The sequence below is a fragment of the Camelus ferus genome, chromosome 2 (genome assembly GCF_009834535.1).
Source record: "Camelus ferus isolate YT-003-E chromosome 2, BCGSAC_Cfer_1.0, whole genome shotgun sequence".
NCBI classification, from domain to species: Eukaryota; Metazoa; Chordata; class Mammalia; order Artiodactyla; family Camelidae; genus Camelus; species Camelus ferus.
Genome location: NC_045697.1, coordinates 6,377,371 through 6,398,630, shown reverse-complemented (window position 1 = coordinate 6,398,630; position 21,260 = coordinate 6,377,371). Strand labels below are relative to the sequence as shown.

Below are 21,260 nucleotides of genomic sequence, written 5' to 3'. Positions count from 1 at the left end.
TGTGTAAAGAAAGCTCTTTTCCATGTTCCTGTGCTGGGTCCTACTCATGGCTGAGAGCTCAGTTTCAGTCCCCTTCATTGAGCCTTTCAGCTCATCCTGTCTCTTGCTTTGCAGTCCCTTCCACATCACCCTACCCAGTTTTATTTTCCCCTTGGCCTCTAGCACTCCCTAATATTAATTAAATATTCCATTAATTGCTTGAGATCTACAGCCCTCAACAAAGTGAATGCTCCCTGAGAGCAGAGCCTCATCTGGTTCCTCTCTCTAACCTCAGACCCAGCCTGCGCCTGCACTAAATAGGCCCTCAACAAATGTTTGTTGAATTAGTAAGTAAAGGAATAACCGTCAGCTCCCAGCCCTTACACTCAGTGACTGGTCTTGGTCACAGTGTCTTCCGTCCTCTCTCCTGTCTGTTAACCAGTCATATCTGGGAGCTTGTATTAAGTGCTTAGGGCTGCTGTAACAAATAGACATTTATAGTATCACAGTTCTGGAGGCTAGCAATCAGCAGAGCCATGCTCCCTCTGAAATCTATAGGGGAGGATCCTTGCTTCTTTTCAGCTTCTGGTAGCCTGAGGCATTCCTTGGCTTGTGGCGGCATAACCCAAATTTTGGCTTGTCTTCACCTAGCCCTTTTCTCCCTGTGTCTCTGTGTCTTCTCTTAATCTCTTCTCTTAAGGACACCAATCATGTTGGATTAGGGCCCACCTAATGATCTCACCTTAACTACCTCTGCAAAGACCCTAGTTCCAATAAGGTCACATTCACAGGTGTCAATTCCCATTCCCACGTACTGAATTTTAACATCTTTTGAGGGGACATAGTCCAGCCTACAACAGAGGTGACCCACGGTTTACTGCGAAGGGATTTAGGCAAACTAAGCGAGAGGGTGGGGAAGAAGACATGAAGGGCAATCGTCAGTGTAGGAAATGTGCACTGGCTGACCGCCCTGAAATAACATTTCTGGGTGAACTCTCCTGCATCAAAAGAGTTTTAGGGGACAACACTTCAACTTCAAGGGTTTCTACAGGAGTGGTTTCTATCCCTGCTTGGCCCTTTTCCAGGCTGTAAACACCCCATTTCCAGATCTTCCACAAAGCATTTTATCTCCCTGAATTTGGGCTTCTGAGAAGTATAAATCTGTCAGGGACTGTGCTAACCCTTGACCTGTTTTCTCTTGTTCAATGTTGACAACTGGCTTGTGGGGTAGGTCCTAGTCTTCACTGAATTTCACAAGGAAAACTGAGGTTCAGACAGGCTAGGGAGCAGGCTCACAGCCTGCGTGTGCGTGAGGTCGGATTTATAACCTGCTAGCTCTAACTCCAGAGAAACTTCCAGGAAACCCAGAGGTAGTCTTTCAGCAGTTCTGTGTGACTCAAGAGGGCAGAACTATACTGCATGAGTGGAAGTTACAAGGAGAGGCAACGATTTGGGATAAATTTCAGGAAACAAATCTCTAATCCTTAGAATTAACAGGTTTTCCTGATTTGGCTTCTTTTGCCACCGAGACTTCCAGGCAGTGACCAGTTTGGATTCTCAATGCCCTTCCCAAACCCACCTGACTCCTGAGGAAGGCTTTGAACTCTCTGCCCCATTCTCTCTGATACGAACTGGACATAAATGTGTTTTTCTGAGAAGAGGTGCACTAGCTTCTCTGAGCCCCAGGAAACAACAGGAGCAGGGGGCTCCCTTATCAGGAGTAAGTACCTCGCATAGAACAGGGGGGAGGAAGAACTGCTGATGGTGGTCTCTCTCTGGGATGGCATTCTCTCTGCCCAACTCTTGCTATCTTAGTGGTGGGCGTGCTTGCCCGCTGCTGGTCCCGAAGCTGGCATTGTCTTCCCGAAGTTCACTTCTCCATGTTGAATAATTGTCCCAGCCCCGCATCTCCTTCCTGCATCCGGGCCGATGTCCACGCGCCCCGACCTCTGACCTCCAACAGGAAGGTGTTGGAAAGCAGCCTTGCCCCTTCCGGCGCTTTGAAATAAACTCTTAGCTGTTATTCCTGGAGAAACTTGGATTCCCGGTGACGCTGCTCCCCTGCCACAATCTGCTCGTAATAGGGAGAAATTGTATTGTGTGGGGAGCCGCATCCGAGTCACTGATTATAGGGACTCTAGCAATATAGTTCCCTTCTTTCTTAGAGAGGGGTCTATTCGAGGTATATCTTCCTTGTGTAAGGTTAGAAGGTTCCCCCTACACAGTACTGCAGTCCGAGAAACAGGAAAAAACACTGGCATTAGATTCGCTTACTCCATCTCCAGGCTTTCCCCAAATCACTGTCTGGTCTGCCCCTCGAAACAACCTACGTGTTAAATGAGGCTCTGAGCTCCAGGTCTGATCTTCCTCACTTTCAGAAATGAAAATTTTGAGACACCGAGAGATCAGGGGCCTTTCTTGCCCAAGGACCCGCAGCTAGGATGCAAGAGTCGGGATTCGAACCTGGCCTTCAAGGCCATTTCCTTGACTGCTGCTTTCAGAAGAAAGAATTTGGACGCTGAAGACTGAGCGCCTTTTCTGCTCCTGGACTTTAAGCTCCCCGAGGGCGGAGGGCCAAGGCGCCCTCGGCTTGGACCTAGCGCGGCCACACAGCTGGGGCCCACGACCGGTCTGCTGGGCCAACAATGGAAGCAGAGTCAATTCTTCTTCGGGGAGGCTCCTGGAGCTTGCGGGCATCCGGGCTAAGCACGGACACTGCACGCAGTAGACGTGGACGCGTCGGGTCGAGCTCTAAGTCCAAGACCAGGGCTCGGCGGGGCTTTCGCCTCCGCGCAGCGTGGAGACCCGGCGGGGGCGGGCGCAGCCTTAGGGACCTCGGACGCCCGCCGCGCTGCAGCCGAGCCTCCGCGCCGCACTGCGCAGGCGCGGAGCCGGCCGGGCTCCGCCCCGGAGTAGGGACCTACAGCGGGGCGCGGCGGCGGCGGCGGCGGCGGTGGCGGCGGCTTGAGGCGGGCGGTGTAGACGCCCCTTCCCGGGACCCGGACCGGCCGGCCGGGTGAGTGGCTGAGCGGGAGGACGACGGCGCCGGGTCCGCGTGCCCGGGGCGGGCGGGGCCGGGGTGCGGAGGGGTGCCGCGGGGCCGCGCGGGGCAGGAGCCGGACGACGAGGCCGCGCCGGGGCCGGCAGCCGGCGCCGGGTGGTGCGGGCCGCGGCCCCGCGTGCCCGAGCCGCCGGCCGGCGTCGTGGCGGGAGGCCTCGGGGCAGACGGGACGGGGCCGCGGGCCCCGGGCTGGGTGCGGGGGAAGGGGCGGCGGGCCCCGGGAGAGGGGAGGGGAGGGGAGGGCGGGGGGCGCCGGGCGGGGTGGGGGGAGGGGGCGCGGGGCCGGGCGGGGCGGGCGGGGCGGGAAGCGCAGAGCCCGGGGCCAGGGGTGGCGGGGGCTGCGAGTCCGGCGCCCCCCGGCCCGCCCGCCCGCCTGCCCGCCCGCCTGCCTTTGTGCAGCCACCGCGACCCTCACACGCGCCCCGAACGCTCTGGGTCGCGACCCTCGGCGGCGGCGGTCGGGCTGCGGGGCGACTGGAGTGGAGCCGCCGGGCCCGGCCTCCTCCGCCCGCCCCCGGCGTTTTAAATGATGCAGCTCCCGGGAGAGTTCCTACCGGTCGGCTGCGAGCAGGAAGTGTCGTCAGGAGGCCATTTTTAAAGCCTCCTGCGGGCCTCGGAGGTAAGCGTTGACGTGTTGGGTTTTCAGTAGTTAGACGAGAGCTCTGCGACCCCTGGAGGGGCCCGGACGTCCCCCGGGAGACAAGGATGTAACCCCATTGTCCCCGCGCCTCCCCTTCTAGCCGCCGCTCTGTGAGATGTGGACTCGCCTTGGAAACTGTGTCCCGTCGGTGTGAGTGTGCCAACAATAAACTTGAAAACCGGACTGGCATTGTCTTTCCTTGGGAGTTTTGGGGCAGGTGCCCAGGGATGGGCTTGTCCGTCGAGGACCTGTGCATCTTTTTGCTGGAGAGGGGCTAAGGGGAGGGCCGATGATGAAGGTTTGACTCATTCTGAATGCTGATGTCACTCTTTGTGGGAGCTCCCCCGTCCCAGCTGCCCTTTTCTCTGGTTGCGTTGGGGTCGTTGGGCAGTTTAAGGCCAGGAAACAACGCAGGGTGCAAAAGAATGAAAATGCCTTAATCGGAAAGGGAAAGCCAAGGAGAGGATGAACACGTAAGTTCCTCTGTGTGCTTTGAGTGTATCCCGTTAAAATATCCTTGATTTTAAAAACTGGAATGATGAACGATTTACCAAGCCAGCGTTAAAAAATAAAAAATGAAATGATGAGCCCTCTGTCCTGCTTAAAAATAAACGTCTACACAGCTAAGCTATAATGTGTTAGAACCCTTGAACTGTGTCCCTTAAGTTTAGAATTGAAGTCACCAGGAGAGAGAGAAAACCAAGGTCTCCAGGAGCCTGTAGAAAAGCAGAGAAACAGAACAGGAATGTATTCTTTGTCTGTACCTGAATCTGGTGTGTGAGGTTCATTCCAGCCCACGATGTGTGTACACAGCAGGCAATACTGGCCCAGCAAATCGTTGTTTAAAAACCATCATTGTAATATCATATCATCTGTTCAGGTAGAATACAAATGTTTGGCTTTTTTGAATTGTATTGATGTAATCTTTAACCGAGGATGCCTTATTTTGGTTGGTTTTTTTTTAAATCTTGGATCTAACGGCCTTGAAAAATAACACTTCTGTATGTATCCAGTTCTATTGTGCTGATAAACGTTCATTGCAGATGCATTCTGAAAACAGACAAAGGAGGACGTTATTTTATTTATTGGGCCTCCTCCCTGATGTGTCATGCCAAACTAATGTAGATTTTTAAAATCCAGTAATAGCAATTGAAAAAAAAAAAACAAACAAACATCTATCTCTCTTGGTTGGTTTGTTTTAAAGTAAGAGGATCTGGGCCAGTTTAGGAGTAAGGGGGAAAACAAAACGTTGTTACTATTGTCACCACAAAGGCTGACATTTCTTTCGTTCATTGACTCATCCATTCAGCCCCTACGTGTAGAGTGCCTTCTGTGACCAAGCCCTGTGCTGTTGACCGCGATAAACGAGGTCCTCACCAGTGAGGTTTCCTCTGCCTTGATTGTTCTCAAGCTGCTTGGCGTAGACTGCATTTTCTTTGTTCACATACACAAACTCAGCCAGCTGCAGTTTCCAGGATCCATCCTTGGAGCAGAAGTGGCTGGAGACCATTTGATGCAGACATGCTTATCATAGGGTGGGGAGTGGGGAGGCATCAGAATAACCTGGGAGGAGTTTGAAACCACATGCCTGAGCCCACCCCAGGAAAAGGACAGTCTAACTCATTCCTTCACCTGAGTCCAGGGAAGCCTTTTTTTTTTTTCATTTTAGACTCCTTCACTTAATAAAGGCTTTGGGGGGCTTATTCCCCTTATTTTCCAGAAGAAAAGTACCTGGAGAAAGCAAGGCTATACAGGCCCAGGACTCAACCCCCAGTGTCTGGCTTCTGCTGCAGGGCCCTCTGCCGTGCCTCGCTGCCTCTCAGGGTTCTGAGCTTGGAACCCTGTGCCAGGGCCTGATGTTGAGACCGGATGGGACTCGGTGCCTGGGAAGAGGCCCGACAGAGAAGGAAGAGCCCGTGGGACTCACCATGCGTTTGACTCACATCAGCAGCTCGGTGGCTCCAGGCAGGAAGTCAGAACAGTGCCCGAGTGGCAGCCGACGGCTGTGACTTCAGTGCACAGTGTCACAGCAGGGTAGCAGAATACACAGAACTTAGACTAGACGCCAGCTGACCAACTCCATAACCGTAGAAAAGCCACAGTTTCTCCAGATCTTACAAGAAGCAGGTAAGTGAAGGTGTACTTTGAGGAGTGATGGAGGTAATGTATGAAGTCTACCTCCTTCCACCTGACTTGGGCCAGGGTGCTCCAGGATTGACAACTCAGCCAGCCACTGACAGCATCCTGATCAGGTCACTAGTGCAGCGTTCACCACTTTACTGAAACCATTTCTTTCCGGCTCCTTTTACTACTCTGTAAACAAGCAAGACTGAGAAAACCAGCCTTTGGCAGGTGCCGGGGTCAGCAGTCCTGGGTCACGCTCATTGTACTCACCCTGCCGGGCACATTTACGTTTCTAAGACTAAAAAGTGGTTCCTGTACTTACACTCTGGAGCGCATCAGTGATGTTGTTTCCAAGGTCAGATGGCTAATAAACAAGGGTAGGACCCAGAGTCTACCTGCCTGGTCTTACCATTGCAGTTCATGGCATGGGCCTTGCCCCACCTCCAGGCGCCCGTGGCACGGGGGCGTTGATACTACTGTCATTCCCTGTGTGCTCCTCTGCACCTCTAGTGTCTGGTGGTTGGTCACAACCTTGGCTGAACACTAGACCCACCTGGGAAGCTTTTAAAACACCCAAAGCCTCCCCCAGCACACAGTGAGGCCCAGACATGATTATTTGTACAGCTCCCCTGGTGAATCTGGTGTGTGGCAGGGTGACCAGACATCCTAGGGACCTCTTTATGTAAGCTTAACATGCTGGTTATATTGTGATAGGTTGATTACCCTAATGCAGCCAAGGTTAAGAATCACTGGTTTAGTGGGAGATAATTCTCCTTTGTATAATTATACTTTCTATTAAACTTTCACTCCATTTCTTCTACAAAATTCTGATTTTAAGGCAAAAAGGAGGGGAGTACAGAAATGTATTTGGCCTCCTCCTTTATCATCTTTGGAGACCTGGAGTCACTGGGAGTGTTTAATGACACAGAGTGTCATGCTTGTAGCGCTGCTTTATTTTTACCCTTTTTAATGCAAACGAGCATATTTGCCTCAACACTTTTTCCTCGTATAGAACCGTAACTTTTAGACTTTAAAGGCTCTAGCACTAGTCATACAGTCTTTAGAAATGTTGTCTCTTAAACTGTTTTTAAAAAAAACTGTATAAAGTCCTTTGTTTTCCAGTGTAGCCTCAATTCATGTGCTCAGCAGTGTGCTCCACAGTGCCCAGCCATCCCAGGATCTCTCCTTGGTAGCCTGAAGGGTGGGGCGGGATGACCCCCTTCCCCAGCCATGGAACTCAGCCTGAGGCCTTGTTCTCACTCAGCTCGTTTGTGAAGCTGAGATTACTGGGCTCTTGTACATTTGAAGAAATCTTAAACAGGAATACATTGACTTATTTCCTGACAAAACACGCAGTTTGCCAAGCATAAGGTTACCTGCTATTTGCATGTACCATCTCCCCACACCGGCCATGTAAATCAGGCATTATTCCCATTTTACAAGTGAGGAAACTCAGGCTCAGAGAGGAGCTAGCAAGCCCAGAATGACACAGGTGTTAAGTCAGAAACCCAGGTTTTGAACCTCGTTCCTGATACCCCAAGGTGATTACGCTTTCCGCTCCGCTGCACTTGTCACCTGGAAAGCAGAGGAGTCAGAACAGGGGCTGTCTTGTCCAGCCTTCTTACCCCAGTCTGTGCCCCAAATAATACACTTAGTTTCAGAAGGAAAGCTAGAGTCCCAAAGATGTCCAAATGTTCATCAGCAACATTTGGAAGTGTTTTTAGCCATTAAGATGGCTGTCAATTTTCAGTTCAGTCATGGCTGACTGCAAGGTAGATTCACAAGAAGAAAATAATACTTCATTGATGTTTTTCATTGTTTAGATCTATTTACCACTCAGTGGCAATTCTGATTCTTCGCAATTGTCTGAAAAAGTTCTTGGCTGAGTCAGGCAGCAGTTTGTTCTTAAATACTAGCTTACTGGGGAAGTATTGGCAGTTTACATTCCTAACGTTGGATTTTTTTTTTTTTCCCTCTGATCGGGTATTACTCGGTTACAAGCTACTGGTCACCTGGGAGTTGAGTGTTTTAAATTTTTCGTTATTGGGAGATGTTAGACTAGTCTTTGCTATGGCTAAATAGACCAGAGGAGCTGATACAGTTTGGGAGCACATGTGCCACTGGGCTGAGGGCTTTGCATACATTATTCTAGTTTGCTTCTCCTAATTACCCTTTAAGTTAATGGTATTAAAGCCTCTTTCCTTGCCTGACAGTAAGTGGGGAGAACTCCTATGTGTAAGGACGCAGCAAATAAGGGACAGAGTCAGAGTTCGAGCTGCAAAGCTGCCCGCTCCGTTCCCTGTGCTCCTCAGGGAGAGCAGCCATTCCTGCCCCAGCCGTGGAGGTGATAGAAGCCGCCGTGAAAAGGTTTCTGGAAGAGCTTCCTACGTTTGCATCTCCGTCCAAAAGAGGACGCTGTCGGGCAGCTAGAACTTAACTGAGTTCGGTGGGCCTCTTGTGAACAGAAATGTATGTGGTGAGCCATGTGGCACTCATGTGACTTAATTGCCAAGCCCCTTTCTGTTTTTTTTTTTGACTTTTCACATTAACATCTGGCATGGGAACACATTCGTTTGCTACAGGGATAATTCACAATTCAGCTGGGCTTGGAGAATAAAAGGTAGGTCAGTAACTAGAGTGTATGTAAACCTGAGTTGTCACGAGCGCTCTTGGAGTTGAAGCATCTTTTCCATGGGGATTAGAAGCACCTTGGCCCCTCTGCCTCTAAGGTAAGGTGGCTGGTTTTGTTCCAGAGGTGAATTGTGTTTAGACTGTACAGCTAGGCAACTATGATTACAATTATGAAATGAGGTTCAGTGTATATTCCAGAAAGAGGCGATGCCAGGCAGCAAAGAAGCCTATATGTTAGCCCCTTTGACTACTTATGGAATAGGCATCACTTCTTCTATTTTCTTCATGAAAAAAAGAAAACGGTATTTTTAACAGTTTGTGATATGTGTGTAACCTACCTACGCACTTCAGTCACCTTGTCACACTTAGTCCCCATGACAGCCCTGTGAGGTGGGTGCCCCTACCGTCTGTTTTGGAGATGAGGATTCACGCGGTTTGCTCCTTGCCAGACACCTGAAAGGGATGGGACTGGGCTTTGAAACCCTGTAATCTGATTCCAGAGTCTAGCTGTAAACACTGTTTGCAGCTTGTTTCTGTTCTAATTCTGTTGAGCATTTGACATTGCCAGTATTTAGAAGTCAGATGCTTCCTTTTAATAAGACCCTCACACAGCCTTCGTGGCTTTTATAGCCTCAATGTCAGTAAACTGATTGCTGTCAAACTCAACATGTTTCTCCGTTAGTCCCCATGATAAATTTTTGAGAGACCAGGTCAAGTGAGCTCAAGGTCAGAAGGAAACCCCACCAGCAGCGGACGCTGCCCTCAGGCTTTTCCCCCGGGAAAAGATGAGACTCCGTCTAGAGGAAGTATGTTTGTCACACACCTGGCCCCTCCTCTCTGGTGTGTGGAAGTTGTCTTTGTCTGATGCTGTGGATAATTCTGCATTAAAAAGCTCACTGTTCCTATTTAAAAACAACATTAAGTAGCTATTTTATTTATTATATCCAAAGTTAATAATGCTAGGTATTTTCTGTGTTTTTGAGAACCTTCCTAAGTTATCCAAAAAAATGTGTTTCTAGTCCAAGGAGGTCAAAGGCACCGGTTTTGTAACCAGTGTTGTGAGTTTAGAAGGTAGGCAGACATTTCATTGATAGGGATTTTAATAGTGATTGATTTGTGCCCTCTCAGCGTTTGGTGCACACAGGGCCTTCATCTACAGTGTTTTATATAATCCTTGGTCATCAGCCTACTGGGCAATAATCTGCCAAGAGGATCCGGCTTCACAGGTGGTTGTACCTGAATATGAACGAGGTAGAGAAAGTCGCAAGGAGGGAACGGGGGCTTGGGCACCCGTGACTCAGGTGTGCTCGGAACAGCCTCAGGAGTGTCCAGGTGTAAATGCTAATGGCAGAGCCGTCTGCGCTTTCCCCTGCCACGGCGTCCGTTTACCTCTGTCTCAGGGTGCGCCATCGGAGGTCATTTCCCTCCGTGACTAGCTACACAAGTTGCAGTGGCCAGAGAACTTTGCTTGGTTTAAAGAAGCCTGCCATCTTTGTCACCTGGACAGAGGGGAAGTACCAATGTAGAAATGTTAGAAATGTTGCATTATTGTGCAAATGGTTTAGAAGCCAAGACAGTGCTTTCAAACAGGTGACCTCCCTGGGTCATGGCCTAGGTGTCTTTCCTCCCCATCAAGCTGTATTTGTGAATCACAGCCTCGGTCCTCATACTGGCACTTGCTTCTGTGGATTCTTAATCCAGAATACCCACTGAGATGGTTTTGCAGAAGTACCTGCAGGAGTGCTCTGCATTCCTTAGTCACCAGAGCAGGCTTGGTTCATTCTCTGGACTTCTCCTCCAGCAGAATGCTTTCCACTTCTTGCTAAGGTATATGATCTTATCATCCAGTCTGTCAGATTTCAGGGCTTCAGTTCTAGGAGGAATGGCACCTCCAAGTTTTAAGAGGACTCGAAGAGAAAATGGCAAAACTGCCTCCTGTGATTTTTCAGGAATCTTGGAAGCTGGGAAAGGTGCTAGAAAACTTAAAGTGCACAAATGGAATCTTGGTTTGGATGATTCTTCAGTTATCTCGTCACATGATTTGAGAATTTCTTACGATTAATATATAAGGTGTTACGGTGAAAGAGTTGGTAGCAGGTTATACCAGGCAAGTAAGTTATTTTCTTCCCTCCCCCTCTTTTTTCCCTTCCTCCCTCTTGTCCTCTTTCTTTTCCTCCTCTGCTTTCTTTCTCTCTCTCATAGGATTATGAGGCTGGTAGGTGAGAGGTGTGCGTGTGGACTGATAATGCACATCTTCTGAACAGAACTGAGACTGGATGAGAGAAGAGAGGAGCAGGTTCATGGCTGGTCTGTCGGGGCTTAAGGTTGGTAGCTCCAAGGTCAAGGTATAAGAAAGTAACAAGGAGGTTGGTTTCAGTTTTATTTAGCGGTAAATTGTGGACGAGAGCTATGTGAAAATAAAGTGAGGTTTAGGGGTTTTGTTCATGGCAATGTTAGAGCATCAGCTGGTGAAGTTGTTTTAAAGGATTGAAGTGTTGCTAGAAGTTGCAGCCAGTGATCTCTAATACTGGCTTTTCAGCAGAATTATGTGGAGTGCTTTCACAAACCGCAGATGTCTCTTCCCCTTCCCTCTCCCTACTGAGACTTAGATTCACGAGCTTTGGGATGAAGCCTAGGAATGTCTCTTAGCTGTGATTCCGAGGCCCCTCCGGATTCAGGAACCACTGGACCAGATCTCCTTAAATCCCCTTTCAGCCTCTGCGTTCCTCTGGCTAGAGGTTTTCTAGGCTCGGGTTGCAGCCATTACTTCCTCTGTTTTAACTGGATTGAAGTGCCAGCATGCACATGTTAGCGGTAGTGGCTTTCTTACATGATGAAAAGTCTGCAGTCATCTAGGTGAGCATAGATGAGTGAGTGGATACAAATGGGCAGCTTGCTTGAGGTCACTTGGATGAGTAGCAGGAGCTCAGGGTGTCACGTCTGTCCCCCTTCACCAAAGCCAGTTTACAGATCCGGAAAATAAAGTGCCTGTGACATGTCTGAAAGCCTTTCTGCTGTATGTCCCAGGAGTGCAGTGGGAAGTGGACGTCTTGTCTCTGCCCGTGCCCATCAGTGTGCAGGGCGGCAGCTGTGGGTCCTGTCCTGTCCACAGCCCCCTCACGCAGGTGTGTGTTTGAACACTGAGGGGCCGGATAGCACCTCGCAAGCCCCCGGGCCCCTGCCCGCTTGTGTACGTGCACACTCAGGCCGGGGTGGCTCTGCCTGAGCCCCTGGATGCCTGACTGTGCTGGGAGTCACTTTTGAAAGGAGGCAACTGTCTTGCAAAAGCGAAATAGGGAAAGATGCTGTTGCAAAAGAAAATAAAGCTTGTTATCAAATGTGATATGTTCTTATGGTGCTTTCCAAACATGCTTTTAAAGGCAGGTTTCATGCTAGATCTGAATGTGCTGTCGTTTCCACAGTAAGACCTTCTGCTCCCCCAGGTCGGCCTTTCAGACTTACTTTGTGTGGCTCTTGGCCTGTTAGCAGGTCCCAGAAGGGGGCTGCCCGCTCCCCAGTGAGGAGCTGCCCGTGAGGCTGTGCCTCTCGGCACTGAGGGAAGCACTGTAAACTTTCACAGGTGTTGCTTTGCGCTCCAGTGCTCGGTCATCGTGGCTGCACTGTGGAAGAAGCTGGCTACGTGTCCTCAACTCTGACTGCCAGATGGAAAAACAGGCTCAAAAGATTCAAAAGGTTTTTTTTCCTAAGGTCATGAAAGAAAGGCTCTTAGCAGATCCCAAGCTAGAGTGGTTTTTGTTTAGCTCCTAGCTCTGTGTATTCTGAAAAAGGAATGTGTATTTAAAGACAATTAACTACATCTGTGTAAAAATTAGCCACTGTATTAGACATACTGTTGTACTTGCTGTAGAAAACAGGCCACCTTCCTGTCCCACCTGGGTCCCCTCCTCCGTCGTTTCGCACTCACACACTCCTGTCCTTGTGGCTGCTGGAGGCGCTGGTTGGAACAGAAGTCAGATCATGTCCCGTAGCTGCTCCAGGCGCTGCCCGGTTCTTTTCGTCACGTAGAGGAAAAGCCCCATCCTTGTGATGCTGTGATACAGAGCCGTCCTTGACCGGTCTCCCCATCCCTCCGACCACGTCCCCCTCCTCCTCTCCCCTCTTGTCCCCGCTCACTGCCCACCGGCCTAGGCCTCTGCTGTTGCTCAGATGCTCCAGGCCCACTCCCCACACCTCTTTGCCTTCTCTCTGCTTGAAACCCCCTCCTTCCTGGCAGCCACAGCACCCACTCCCCGGCTGCCCCGAGGTCCCTGCTTCAACGTCAGCTTGTCATGGGGCCTTTCCTGACTGTCCACACCTCCACACCCTCCAGTCCTGCAGCCTCAACACGAAATTCCCTTTGCGTTATTTTATGGTTTATTTTCCCCAATTGCTTGCCACCCTCTGACAAATAGGTATATAACTTGTCTCCCCGCTCTGTACCCTCAAGAGGAGAGGGACTGATCTGCTTTTGGTCACTGCCCTATAGCGTTCAGAGCAGTGCTGGCACGTGTCATGCTCAGGAAGATGTTGGAGTAAGTATTTGTCTCCATATTGTTGTCAGTATATTGCTGGCCTCTTACCACTTGTGAAGGCAAATGGGGCGCGTGCGAGAGAGAGGGAGAAAGAGAGAGAGGAGATAATCAGCTGTAACTTAGAAACAGGTGGGCCCCTGAGTGTAACTGGCTCTGCCACTGGATAACTTGTGTTTTTAGAAACTAAAATGATAGCCTCCTTCCTGTACAAAGTTTTAGTGAGGCTACTATGAAATTGTACCCTGCAATCTCTAGCATGCTCAAAGTGACACTTAAAAATAACTGTCACTCATCAGAGGCTGCTCAGAATGACTGCTGTGGTTACCTCGCTCCTGGCATACCTGTGCTTATGGTTGATCTAAAGGGATGAATTTTGGGAGGCAGGCTGAGTGTGAAAATGTTTTCAGTTTAGGCTTGTTATTTGCCAGTTCTGTTGTATTATGTATTGTCGTCAGCATGTGTCTCAAGATAATAGGTCCAGATTTAGCATAAAATTCCCAAGGCCATTGGAATTTAGTGTAAGTTTGGGACTAGGTTAGTTGAGCCTTAAGTTCATGTATTAATCATGCTTTATGATTTCTTTTTTTTTTCCCCTTTAGTGTTGCCTGGAATATAAGAGAATTGGAAACAGTCGTATTTGGGGATCATTTCCTACTGTGGTGGCTTCTGAAAAAAGATACTTAAGTACACTCCCAGGAAGTCGCTGCTTCTCCGCCAACTGCACAGTGCACTGAAGGATGCTTGCCGAAGGATTTTATCATGTGAAGTCTTTCTGGATTTCGGTGGACTCTTTCTAGAAATGCAGATAAAGAAGATGAAGGATATCGGACAGCAGTTGTATACCACACAAGTGAATGATGGACGTAATTCCTTGACCATGTCACCCAAACAGCCTAATGCTAGTCGAGCGACTCGGCCAGACAGACAAGAAGCTCAGGCTCTTTTGTTTCAGGGCTCGGAGGCCGAGGCTGCCGTGATGACCATCGCTACGTGTGCCAAGTGTCAGAGTGTGCACAAGCTCCCTCTTCAGGATCTGAAGAAGGGCGCTGGGCAGAGCCAGAAGGACGACAAGTACGTTTGCTTCAAGTGCAGCCTCGGTGCGGCTCCCCAGCATTTTCCTTTTGTGAACAGTAGCCCCGGTGCTGCTCAGATAGGAAATAACCCCGAGCCCATGTCAAGTGCTGTCGGTAACAAATTTAAGGTAAGGAACTTTAAGCCAGGTAAATACTATTGTGATAAATGTCGATTTTCCACAAAGGACCCACTGCAGTACAAAAAGCACACACTTCAGCATGAAGAGATTAAATTCATTTGCTCTCACTGCAGCTACATTTCCTACACGAAAGGGGAGTTTCAGAGGCACTTGGTGAAACATACAGGCATATTCCCTTACCAGTGTGAGTACTGTGACTACGGCGCTATTAGAAATGACTACATTGTCAAACACAGGAAGAGGGTGCACGAGAAGGCCGGTGGGAAACGGCCGCCCAGAACCGGGGCCAAGCTGGAGCCAAAGAGAACCAGCGCTTCAAAGCCAAACCTGGAGCTTCTAAAAGCTTCCAGTCCAAGGACTGCGTTTCCAAATAAGTTGTCGGATCAGTTGTCAAGGTTCTCCCTCCACACGAATAAAGACCGAACGCACAGCATTATGTTGTTCCCTGAATCAAAGGAACACCAGAAGGATGTCGTGTGCGTTCCGAATAAAGCGAGCCTGTCGGAGCCGAGCGGAGCCAGCCCGTTTGAGAACAGAAGCGTGGAGGTGGAAGTGCTGTGCCCCGCGAGGGAGCCCGTCCAGCCGGGGATGCCGCTGACCGTCGTGGCGCCAGCAGAGCTGGTGGTCCCTGCGAACTGTTTAGCCCAGTTGATGGATGTGAAGGTTGTCAATGGAACACAGCAGCTTGTTCTGAAACTGTTTCCTCTGGAAGAAAATAATTGCCTTGAAGCTGGAGGGGCTGATGGAAGCAGTTCTAAACGTGTGACTAAAGAGAAAAGTTCAAGTGAGCAAGAAAAAGTGGCTTCTTCTGAACAGACAAAGTCACTGACGATTGACGGGAATGTTGGAAAACTGGCAGGCATTGATAACCTTCAGTCATCAGTTCAGAAACAACTTAAAAACGTGAAATGGGTAAGGTCTTACGATTTTCTCATGTCAAATTCTAGTGTGCACAGTGGTGGGGAATCCTTTCTCAACTCTGATATAGTTGAGAATTTGCAGAGAAAATGTTACATGTATCCACATAGAACTGCTCTTCCCTCCGTTGCCTTAAAAGGTCATTCTCCATCATCTCTCATAAAGAGCAGTGTTCTAAGTGGTCTTGGGACCACATCCACCTCTTTTCCGTACAAAGCTGCCGTTTCTTTTACTGAAGGTAGAAGACATTTACACGGTGACTCACACCAGTTATTTCCTGTTGCTGCTTCGCCTGCAACCATTTCCTTCTCTGGAGAAAAGGGCTCCCTGCCCGTAAGTAGAACTGAGCTGGAACCTAGACGTGAGGTCAGCATCCCTGTGAAGATGGTCCCCTCCAGCCGGAAGCTGAAAGCCCACCAGACACAGGAGCACAGGGCGGTCCCAGCTGCGGCCCAGGCCTCCTCCCAGCGCACCGGTGAGTGTTTGCACATAAACATAACGGGAGAAGACGGAATCGGGTCTCAGCAGCCCGGGGGCGAACCGCGGGAACTACAGAGTTCCGAAAGGACTAAGGACGCCTTCGACGGCCCAGTCATCTCCTCAGTGTTTTCTCTGAGCTCGGGGTCTGAGAACGTCCCTGAGGGCGTTAAGTGGAATAGTTCGACGTCTAAAATAAAGTCAATTGAACTCTTGCGCAGAAAGATAGCTCAGCTGATTGAGTCCTGTGGCAGGCCTTCATCTTTGGCCGCAAACAGCGCACATCTTCATTCTGTGGGGAAGGCATCCAAGGCCACTTCAAAAGCCACCCCTGAAGGTATTCAAGAAATTAACATGTCATTCACTGGCGCTGGCTATTCCACGGGCACCCTCCAGAAACCTCAGGATGACGGTAGGGTTAATGGACAGCTTACTCGTCAGCAGGTGTATCCACAGTTTGTGGAAGGCGGCAGTGGGAAAGCCGACAGCAGAGTAACCAGGAAGCCACACGTGGCTACTCCAGTACTGATCTCCAAAGGGGCTGTGTTGAGGGTTCTTAATTCCTCCGAGAATTCCCACATTATAGAGGCCACATGTGAAGCACCTGTCAGCATCCCTTGCAATGAGACACAGGTAATCAAACCTGCTCCGTTCTGTCCGGTGAAGCAGACAGACTCAGACGTGCAGTCTTTGACGAATGAAAGCGGGCCAGTAGACCTGTCCCAAACTCCTGATGTGTCTCTTCGGCCTAAATCAAGAAAAGAGACTGCTCATTGTAGCGCCCTGTCTAAAAGACCCGGACCCCTGCATGGACAGCAAGGAAGCAGTGAAGTGAGTAAGCAAGGGAAACTGTTGTCCAGGAGTCTTCCTATAAGTAAAAATAAAGCCAAACAAGTAAACTCATCCAAGAGGAAAAGCAGACTTCAGGCTGATGCCAGCCGCTGCCTCAAGGATCCTTCCATCTTTCAGGTTGCCAGACAGCTTCGACTGATTGCAGCTAAACCAGACCAGCTGATCAAATGCCCACGGCGCAACCAGCCTGTCATTGTGTTAAACCACCCTGACGTTGACTCACCGGAAGTGTCCAACGTGATGAAGGTCATCAACAAGTACAAGGGCAATGTCCTGAAGGTGGTCCTGTCGGAGCGGACCCGGTGCCAGCTGGGCATCAGGCGGCATCACGTCCGGCTCACCTACCAGAACGCGGAGGAGGCCAGTCAGGTCAGAAGGCAAATGATGCTGAAAATGAAGCTTAAAAAAGTGCATAAAAACAACTACCAGGTGGTGGATTCCTTGCCTGATGACTCATCGCAGTGTATATTTAAGTGCTGGTTCTGTGGGCGGCTCTACGAAGACCAGGAAGAGTGGATGAGTCACGGCCAGCGGCACCTGATAGAAGCCACGAGAGACTGGGACATCCTTTCCTCCAAGGGCGAATGAGCGAAAAGGTGGTCTTCGGAGTAAAGTGTTCTTACCTTCAGTTTATTCTGGTTGGGCTGTTTGGTTTGCTTTCCCTCCCTGACTCAACAGGAGGAGGACAGAATGCCAGGAGGGGCGGCTGGTTCATCCTTCGGGTCCTGGGATGTTGAGAGCCGGGCGTCGGCCCGGGACCGTGGTGACCACAGCCCCTGAAGGAGTTACGCACAAGTTCACAAACATGCATTTTTCTGAAGAGAAGTGAAACTCTCAGCAGATTTTTTAGTGGGATCTGAGACTTTCCTTCGGTCAGCAACCTTCTCCTGAGTAGATGAAAATCTTTTCTGATCCATTCAGGGGGACGAGTTCAGGGTGTTCTATTCGTGCGCCTTGTGGAGCAAATGCTACTGAAGAGCTAAACCCATGTCTGGGTGTGCACCTCCACTTTTTCTTTTCTTTTTTTTTTTTTGCATTAACTCATCTCCCGAATATTTGGTACATAATGGAAATTCTGTCTTCTACTTTGTTACCTTAAGTTTGGTTATAGAAAAGTGGCCATTCTGGTCCCTCACCCACTCTGCAGTGTTCCTGAGTGTTCTCTACAAACAGATTTGTGCTTTCATTGACACTTTTAAAAAATGATTCCCAGTGGTTTGCCTGAACTTACTGCAACAGCAGGTGTTAGGGGAAGAAAGAAACATTTTCAGGCCTTTGCTTTCTTTTTAAACACCTTGATTTATGACAGTTGGGGAGGGAGTGTGCCTTTTTGCCAAAAAAAAAAAAGGAAAAGTAGAAATAGTCACTGAGGGAAAATATATAAAACTGTCTCCTGTTTTCCCCAGCACTGCCACAAAAGTCAAGTAAGTAACCAACCTAAAATGTGGGTGAACAGGCTTCTTACAGCATCGGCAGAATTTGGGGAGACAGTTCAAAACAGGATGGTGAGGAGAGCTGTGGCTTTAATGGAACTTTTGGTTTTCATTTGGGAAAACGCAGACCGTGGGTGGGGGCTGCCCACTCTTCCTCCGTCGCTGGTGGACCACAGACACTGCTCCCCAGGCCAGAGCCTCTTCTCCCTTTGCCTTGAGGCCACTTAAGGTTTTCCGTCATGAAAATAGTAAAATCAGGCAGGAATCAACAGGATGGGACCCGCCCATATCCCTGGCTTTCATTGATGGCAACGGTCTGCTTCTGACTCGTCTGAGTCGCAGCCATGGTTTCCCTGTTGATCACCTTGTCTCAGAAGCAGCACGGAGATGAGTAACCCTCCTGCTGCCCCCAACAGCGGAGGTCAGGACCCGTGCTGGTCTCTAGTCCTCGGTGTGCAGTAGGCAGAAACCTGCCCTCTGCACCGTCTCCTGGCAGGCGTAGCCCGGGCTGGATCTAGTCCGCACTTTCCCACTCAGCCGGGAGCCAGCCATCATGCAGAACACAGACGGCCCAGCCACGAGGCAGAGCGGCCCTTTCGGGGACTCCTTCCTCAGAACCAAGCGCAGTGAGTGGATCCAGCGCTGTTACACCTGTGAAAAGGGCATGAGGGCGACTTCTGTTGTGTGGGGTAGCTGGTGGGAGACTTCCTGATTCTTTTTCCATGTGGGAAAGTCTTAGCTTACCCTCTGGTACATGGGATTGTCATTCTTTGTAGTTGGTTCTCATTACAGATAATCAGCATGGCTTGTGTATACTTCGTTACATAATCATTAAGTTGATTAGTTTGTATTGAAATTTAAAACTTGGGTTTTTTATATGTGTATATATGTACACATATAAATATTTTTTACCATATAAAACTGCAGTAGCTAATTTTTCGATTTCCTATTTTATAATGAAATTATGTGGGCTGGAAAAATACAAAACATTTTATATTCTAGAAGTAATTTATTTTGGAAGTACATTTTTATAATGGTCTGATCTCATTTTTAGACAATGAAAGCACAGTGAGTGATGGGTCTGATTTATACGAACAAATGGGAGCGGAAACCCCTGTGGATCATTGCAGTACAGTATTTGGTCCCTGCACATTTCTCGCTGGTGCTTTTTGGGAAATGGATTGTGTGCACCACTTCACTACATAAAGCAGAGCGTTCTCAAGTTTCATCCATGCAAAGATTTGCCCCCCCCCCCCCCCGCCCAGCATGAAAGAAGGCTCTTAAGACTCGGAGAGAAGAAAAGGCTGTGATTTATTCTTTCTCTCCTTCTATACCTCACTGCTTAGTAGCACCTTTCCTGAAAGGCTGGACCATGACCTTTCAGGAAAGATCATGAATCAGGTCAGAGTGTTAAATGTCCACGTGAAATATTTACACTTTGCAGCATCTACTCGAAATTTTCAAGTATTACCTAAAACTCAGCGTATGTACTTGTACAGAGATAAATTTTGTGAGTAGAATATGTAGTTAAGCTTTTTGAGATTTTCAGAACTACAGTGCGTTTTAAGGAGTTAGGGCTCCTGGAAGTCAAAAAATGAGAAAGCAAAAAATGCCTGTCTTCCCTATAGAAAGAACTTTAGAATATAGCTTAACATGTAGGTAAATGTCATGAAACGAACACATTCTAACAAAATAGGAGAAGGAGGGGCAGAAGTGTCCTGAGTGTTTGTGTACTTTCTTACCTTGATTTTGAAGGACCTCCACTCACTAAATGTTATTCATAGTACCTACTACTAAAATCATCTTTAATTTATTTTTTAAAGTTTTTTTTTCATTTTGGGGGATCAATAATGAGACGATCTTGTTATATTTATGATACCACAGAGTGGAAAAAAACTTTTTTTTAAGTATACTCAGATAGGTTCTGTTTTACTCAAATTTTTATCCCCAGTCTGGAACACTTTGTGAGCCCCTCTTCTGGGCCAAGTGCTGTTTGTTGAGCTAAACTGAACACAGTGTAGTAATTAACCCTCAAAAGTCGCACCCCTCTTTCTCTAGGACATACTGTGTAAGCCATCCCAGGAGATGAAGACACGATGCTGCTCAGCCTTGGAATGCTTGTTGAATCTGGTAAATGTCAGTATGAGCAGAAAGCAAAACATTGCATAACATGTTTCAAGCATTATTATAAAGTCCCGTGTTAACAGTTTGTGTCTGCTGCTCTGATTTTGAAACACGTTTGTATATAGATAGAGAAGTTGGCGTAAATTTTGTTAAATAAAGCAACTATAAAATTTTCTCTGTCCTTTCATTTCGAATGTTAAGCGCGTTGGCACGTAGCCTGTCTTGTGCAATACGTTTCTGAGCCAGGTAAAGGCATCACTCTGCACAGTGCAGGTGCTCTGACGTCTGCGAGGGTGTATTTTGAATTAGATGCACTGCTCGTTAATCAAGCATTCCCTGAAATGAGGCCAGTTTGTTTTGTTCTGCTTTGGCTTAAATTCTTCACAAGAAATGCTGGTTTGGGCAGCAGTGGCAGTTTTCATACCATGGTCAGTGACATCAGGGAATGCGTGTGGGTCCCTGAGCTGCCCTCCAGCGTGCCCTTTCAGCTGGGAGTGCGGCTGGGCTGCAGGGGCTTCTAGGCGGTCAGCGGGCCTGCTGGGCCCTGTGGGCATGGCCGCAGAGCTGGTGCTCTATCCAGATACAGCAGAGCCTTTACATCTGCTCCTGCCCACACGCGGGAAGGAAGGGTCAGGATGTTTGGCGAGGGGGCTTAATTCCCTCATCTCCTTCCCGGCACGCAAGGAGTCAAAAAGACAAGAGACTTGGACTTGAATATTAGCAGACCTTAAGGAAAGCAGGAGATGTGAGTTGCTCAGTTCATCAGTTTGGCTTATTTATGATCTGGCTTGAGTTGAGTCATCCTCTCATCCTATAGATCTAGTCTAATAAGTTGTCACCTTGGCTGGTGCTTAGGGGAGAGTAGAGATAAGGCAGCAGAAGCCTGAAGAGGGATTTAATCAGGCCTGGACCTCCAGGGCTGGTTGCAGTGTGACTGGAATAGGGCGCCTGGGCAGAAACTGACTTCGAGGCCAGAAAGGCCCAAAACAGCAGCCACTAGTCCACCTTCTATCGTTAAGAAAACCTAAGCCCAGAAAGATTAATAACAATGGATTTCCATGAAGGTTTCTGTGAAGATGAGGGAAGTAGTGGCTAGCCCAGTGTTCTGGCAGGAAGCACCGTGGTGGCTCCCTGCATCTGTAAGGCTCTTCCCTTACGATGTGGAGAGCCTTTTGTTCCCAGGCTGCGTGCAGCACGAGTTGCCTTCCTAAGCTTCCAACACTCATCAGACACATTAGCTGGGAGGAGGTGTCATACTTGGAGTTAGCCTAGAGCA

At 49.0% G+C, this 21,260-nt stretch overlaps 1 protein-coding gene across 3 annotated transcripts; it reads left to right on the top strand.

The window, feature by feature from the left end:
• Positions 1–2,884: 2,884 nt before the first annotated feature.
• Positions 2,885–20,158, top strand: ZNF518B (zinc finger protein 518B). 3 transcript variants are annotated; one of them, XM_032493912.1, is made up of 2 exons: positions 2,885–2,995; positions 13,567–20,158. In XM_032493912.1, exon 2 carries the CDS (start codon positions 13,767–13,769, stop codon positions 17,013–17,015), a length of 3,249 nt encoding a protein of 1,082 aa, XP_032349803.1. In that variant the 5' UTR covers positions 2,885–2,995; positions 13,567–13,766; the 3' UTR covers positions 17,016–20,158. The 3 variants fall into 3 exon arrangements, with proteins under 3 accessions (XP_032349803.1, XP_032349811.1, XP_006184312.2); XM_032493920.1 differs by lacking the exon at positions 2,885–2,995 and adding an exon at positions 5,431–5,807; XM_006184250.3 differs by lacking the exon at positions 2,885–2,995 and adding an exon at positions 5,817–10,759.
• The last annotated feature ends 1,102 nt before the right edge of the window (positions 20,159–21,260 follow it).

Coding starts and splice junctions, on each gene's coding strand:
- ZNF518B (XM_032493912.1), top strand. CDS start 13,767: ATGCAGATAAAGAAGATGAAGGATATCGGACAGCAGTTGTATACCACA.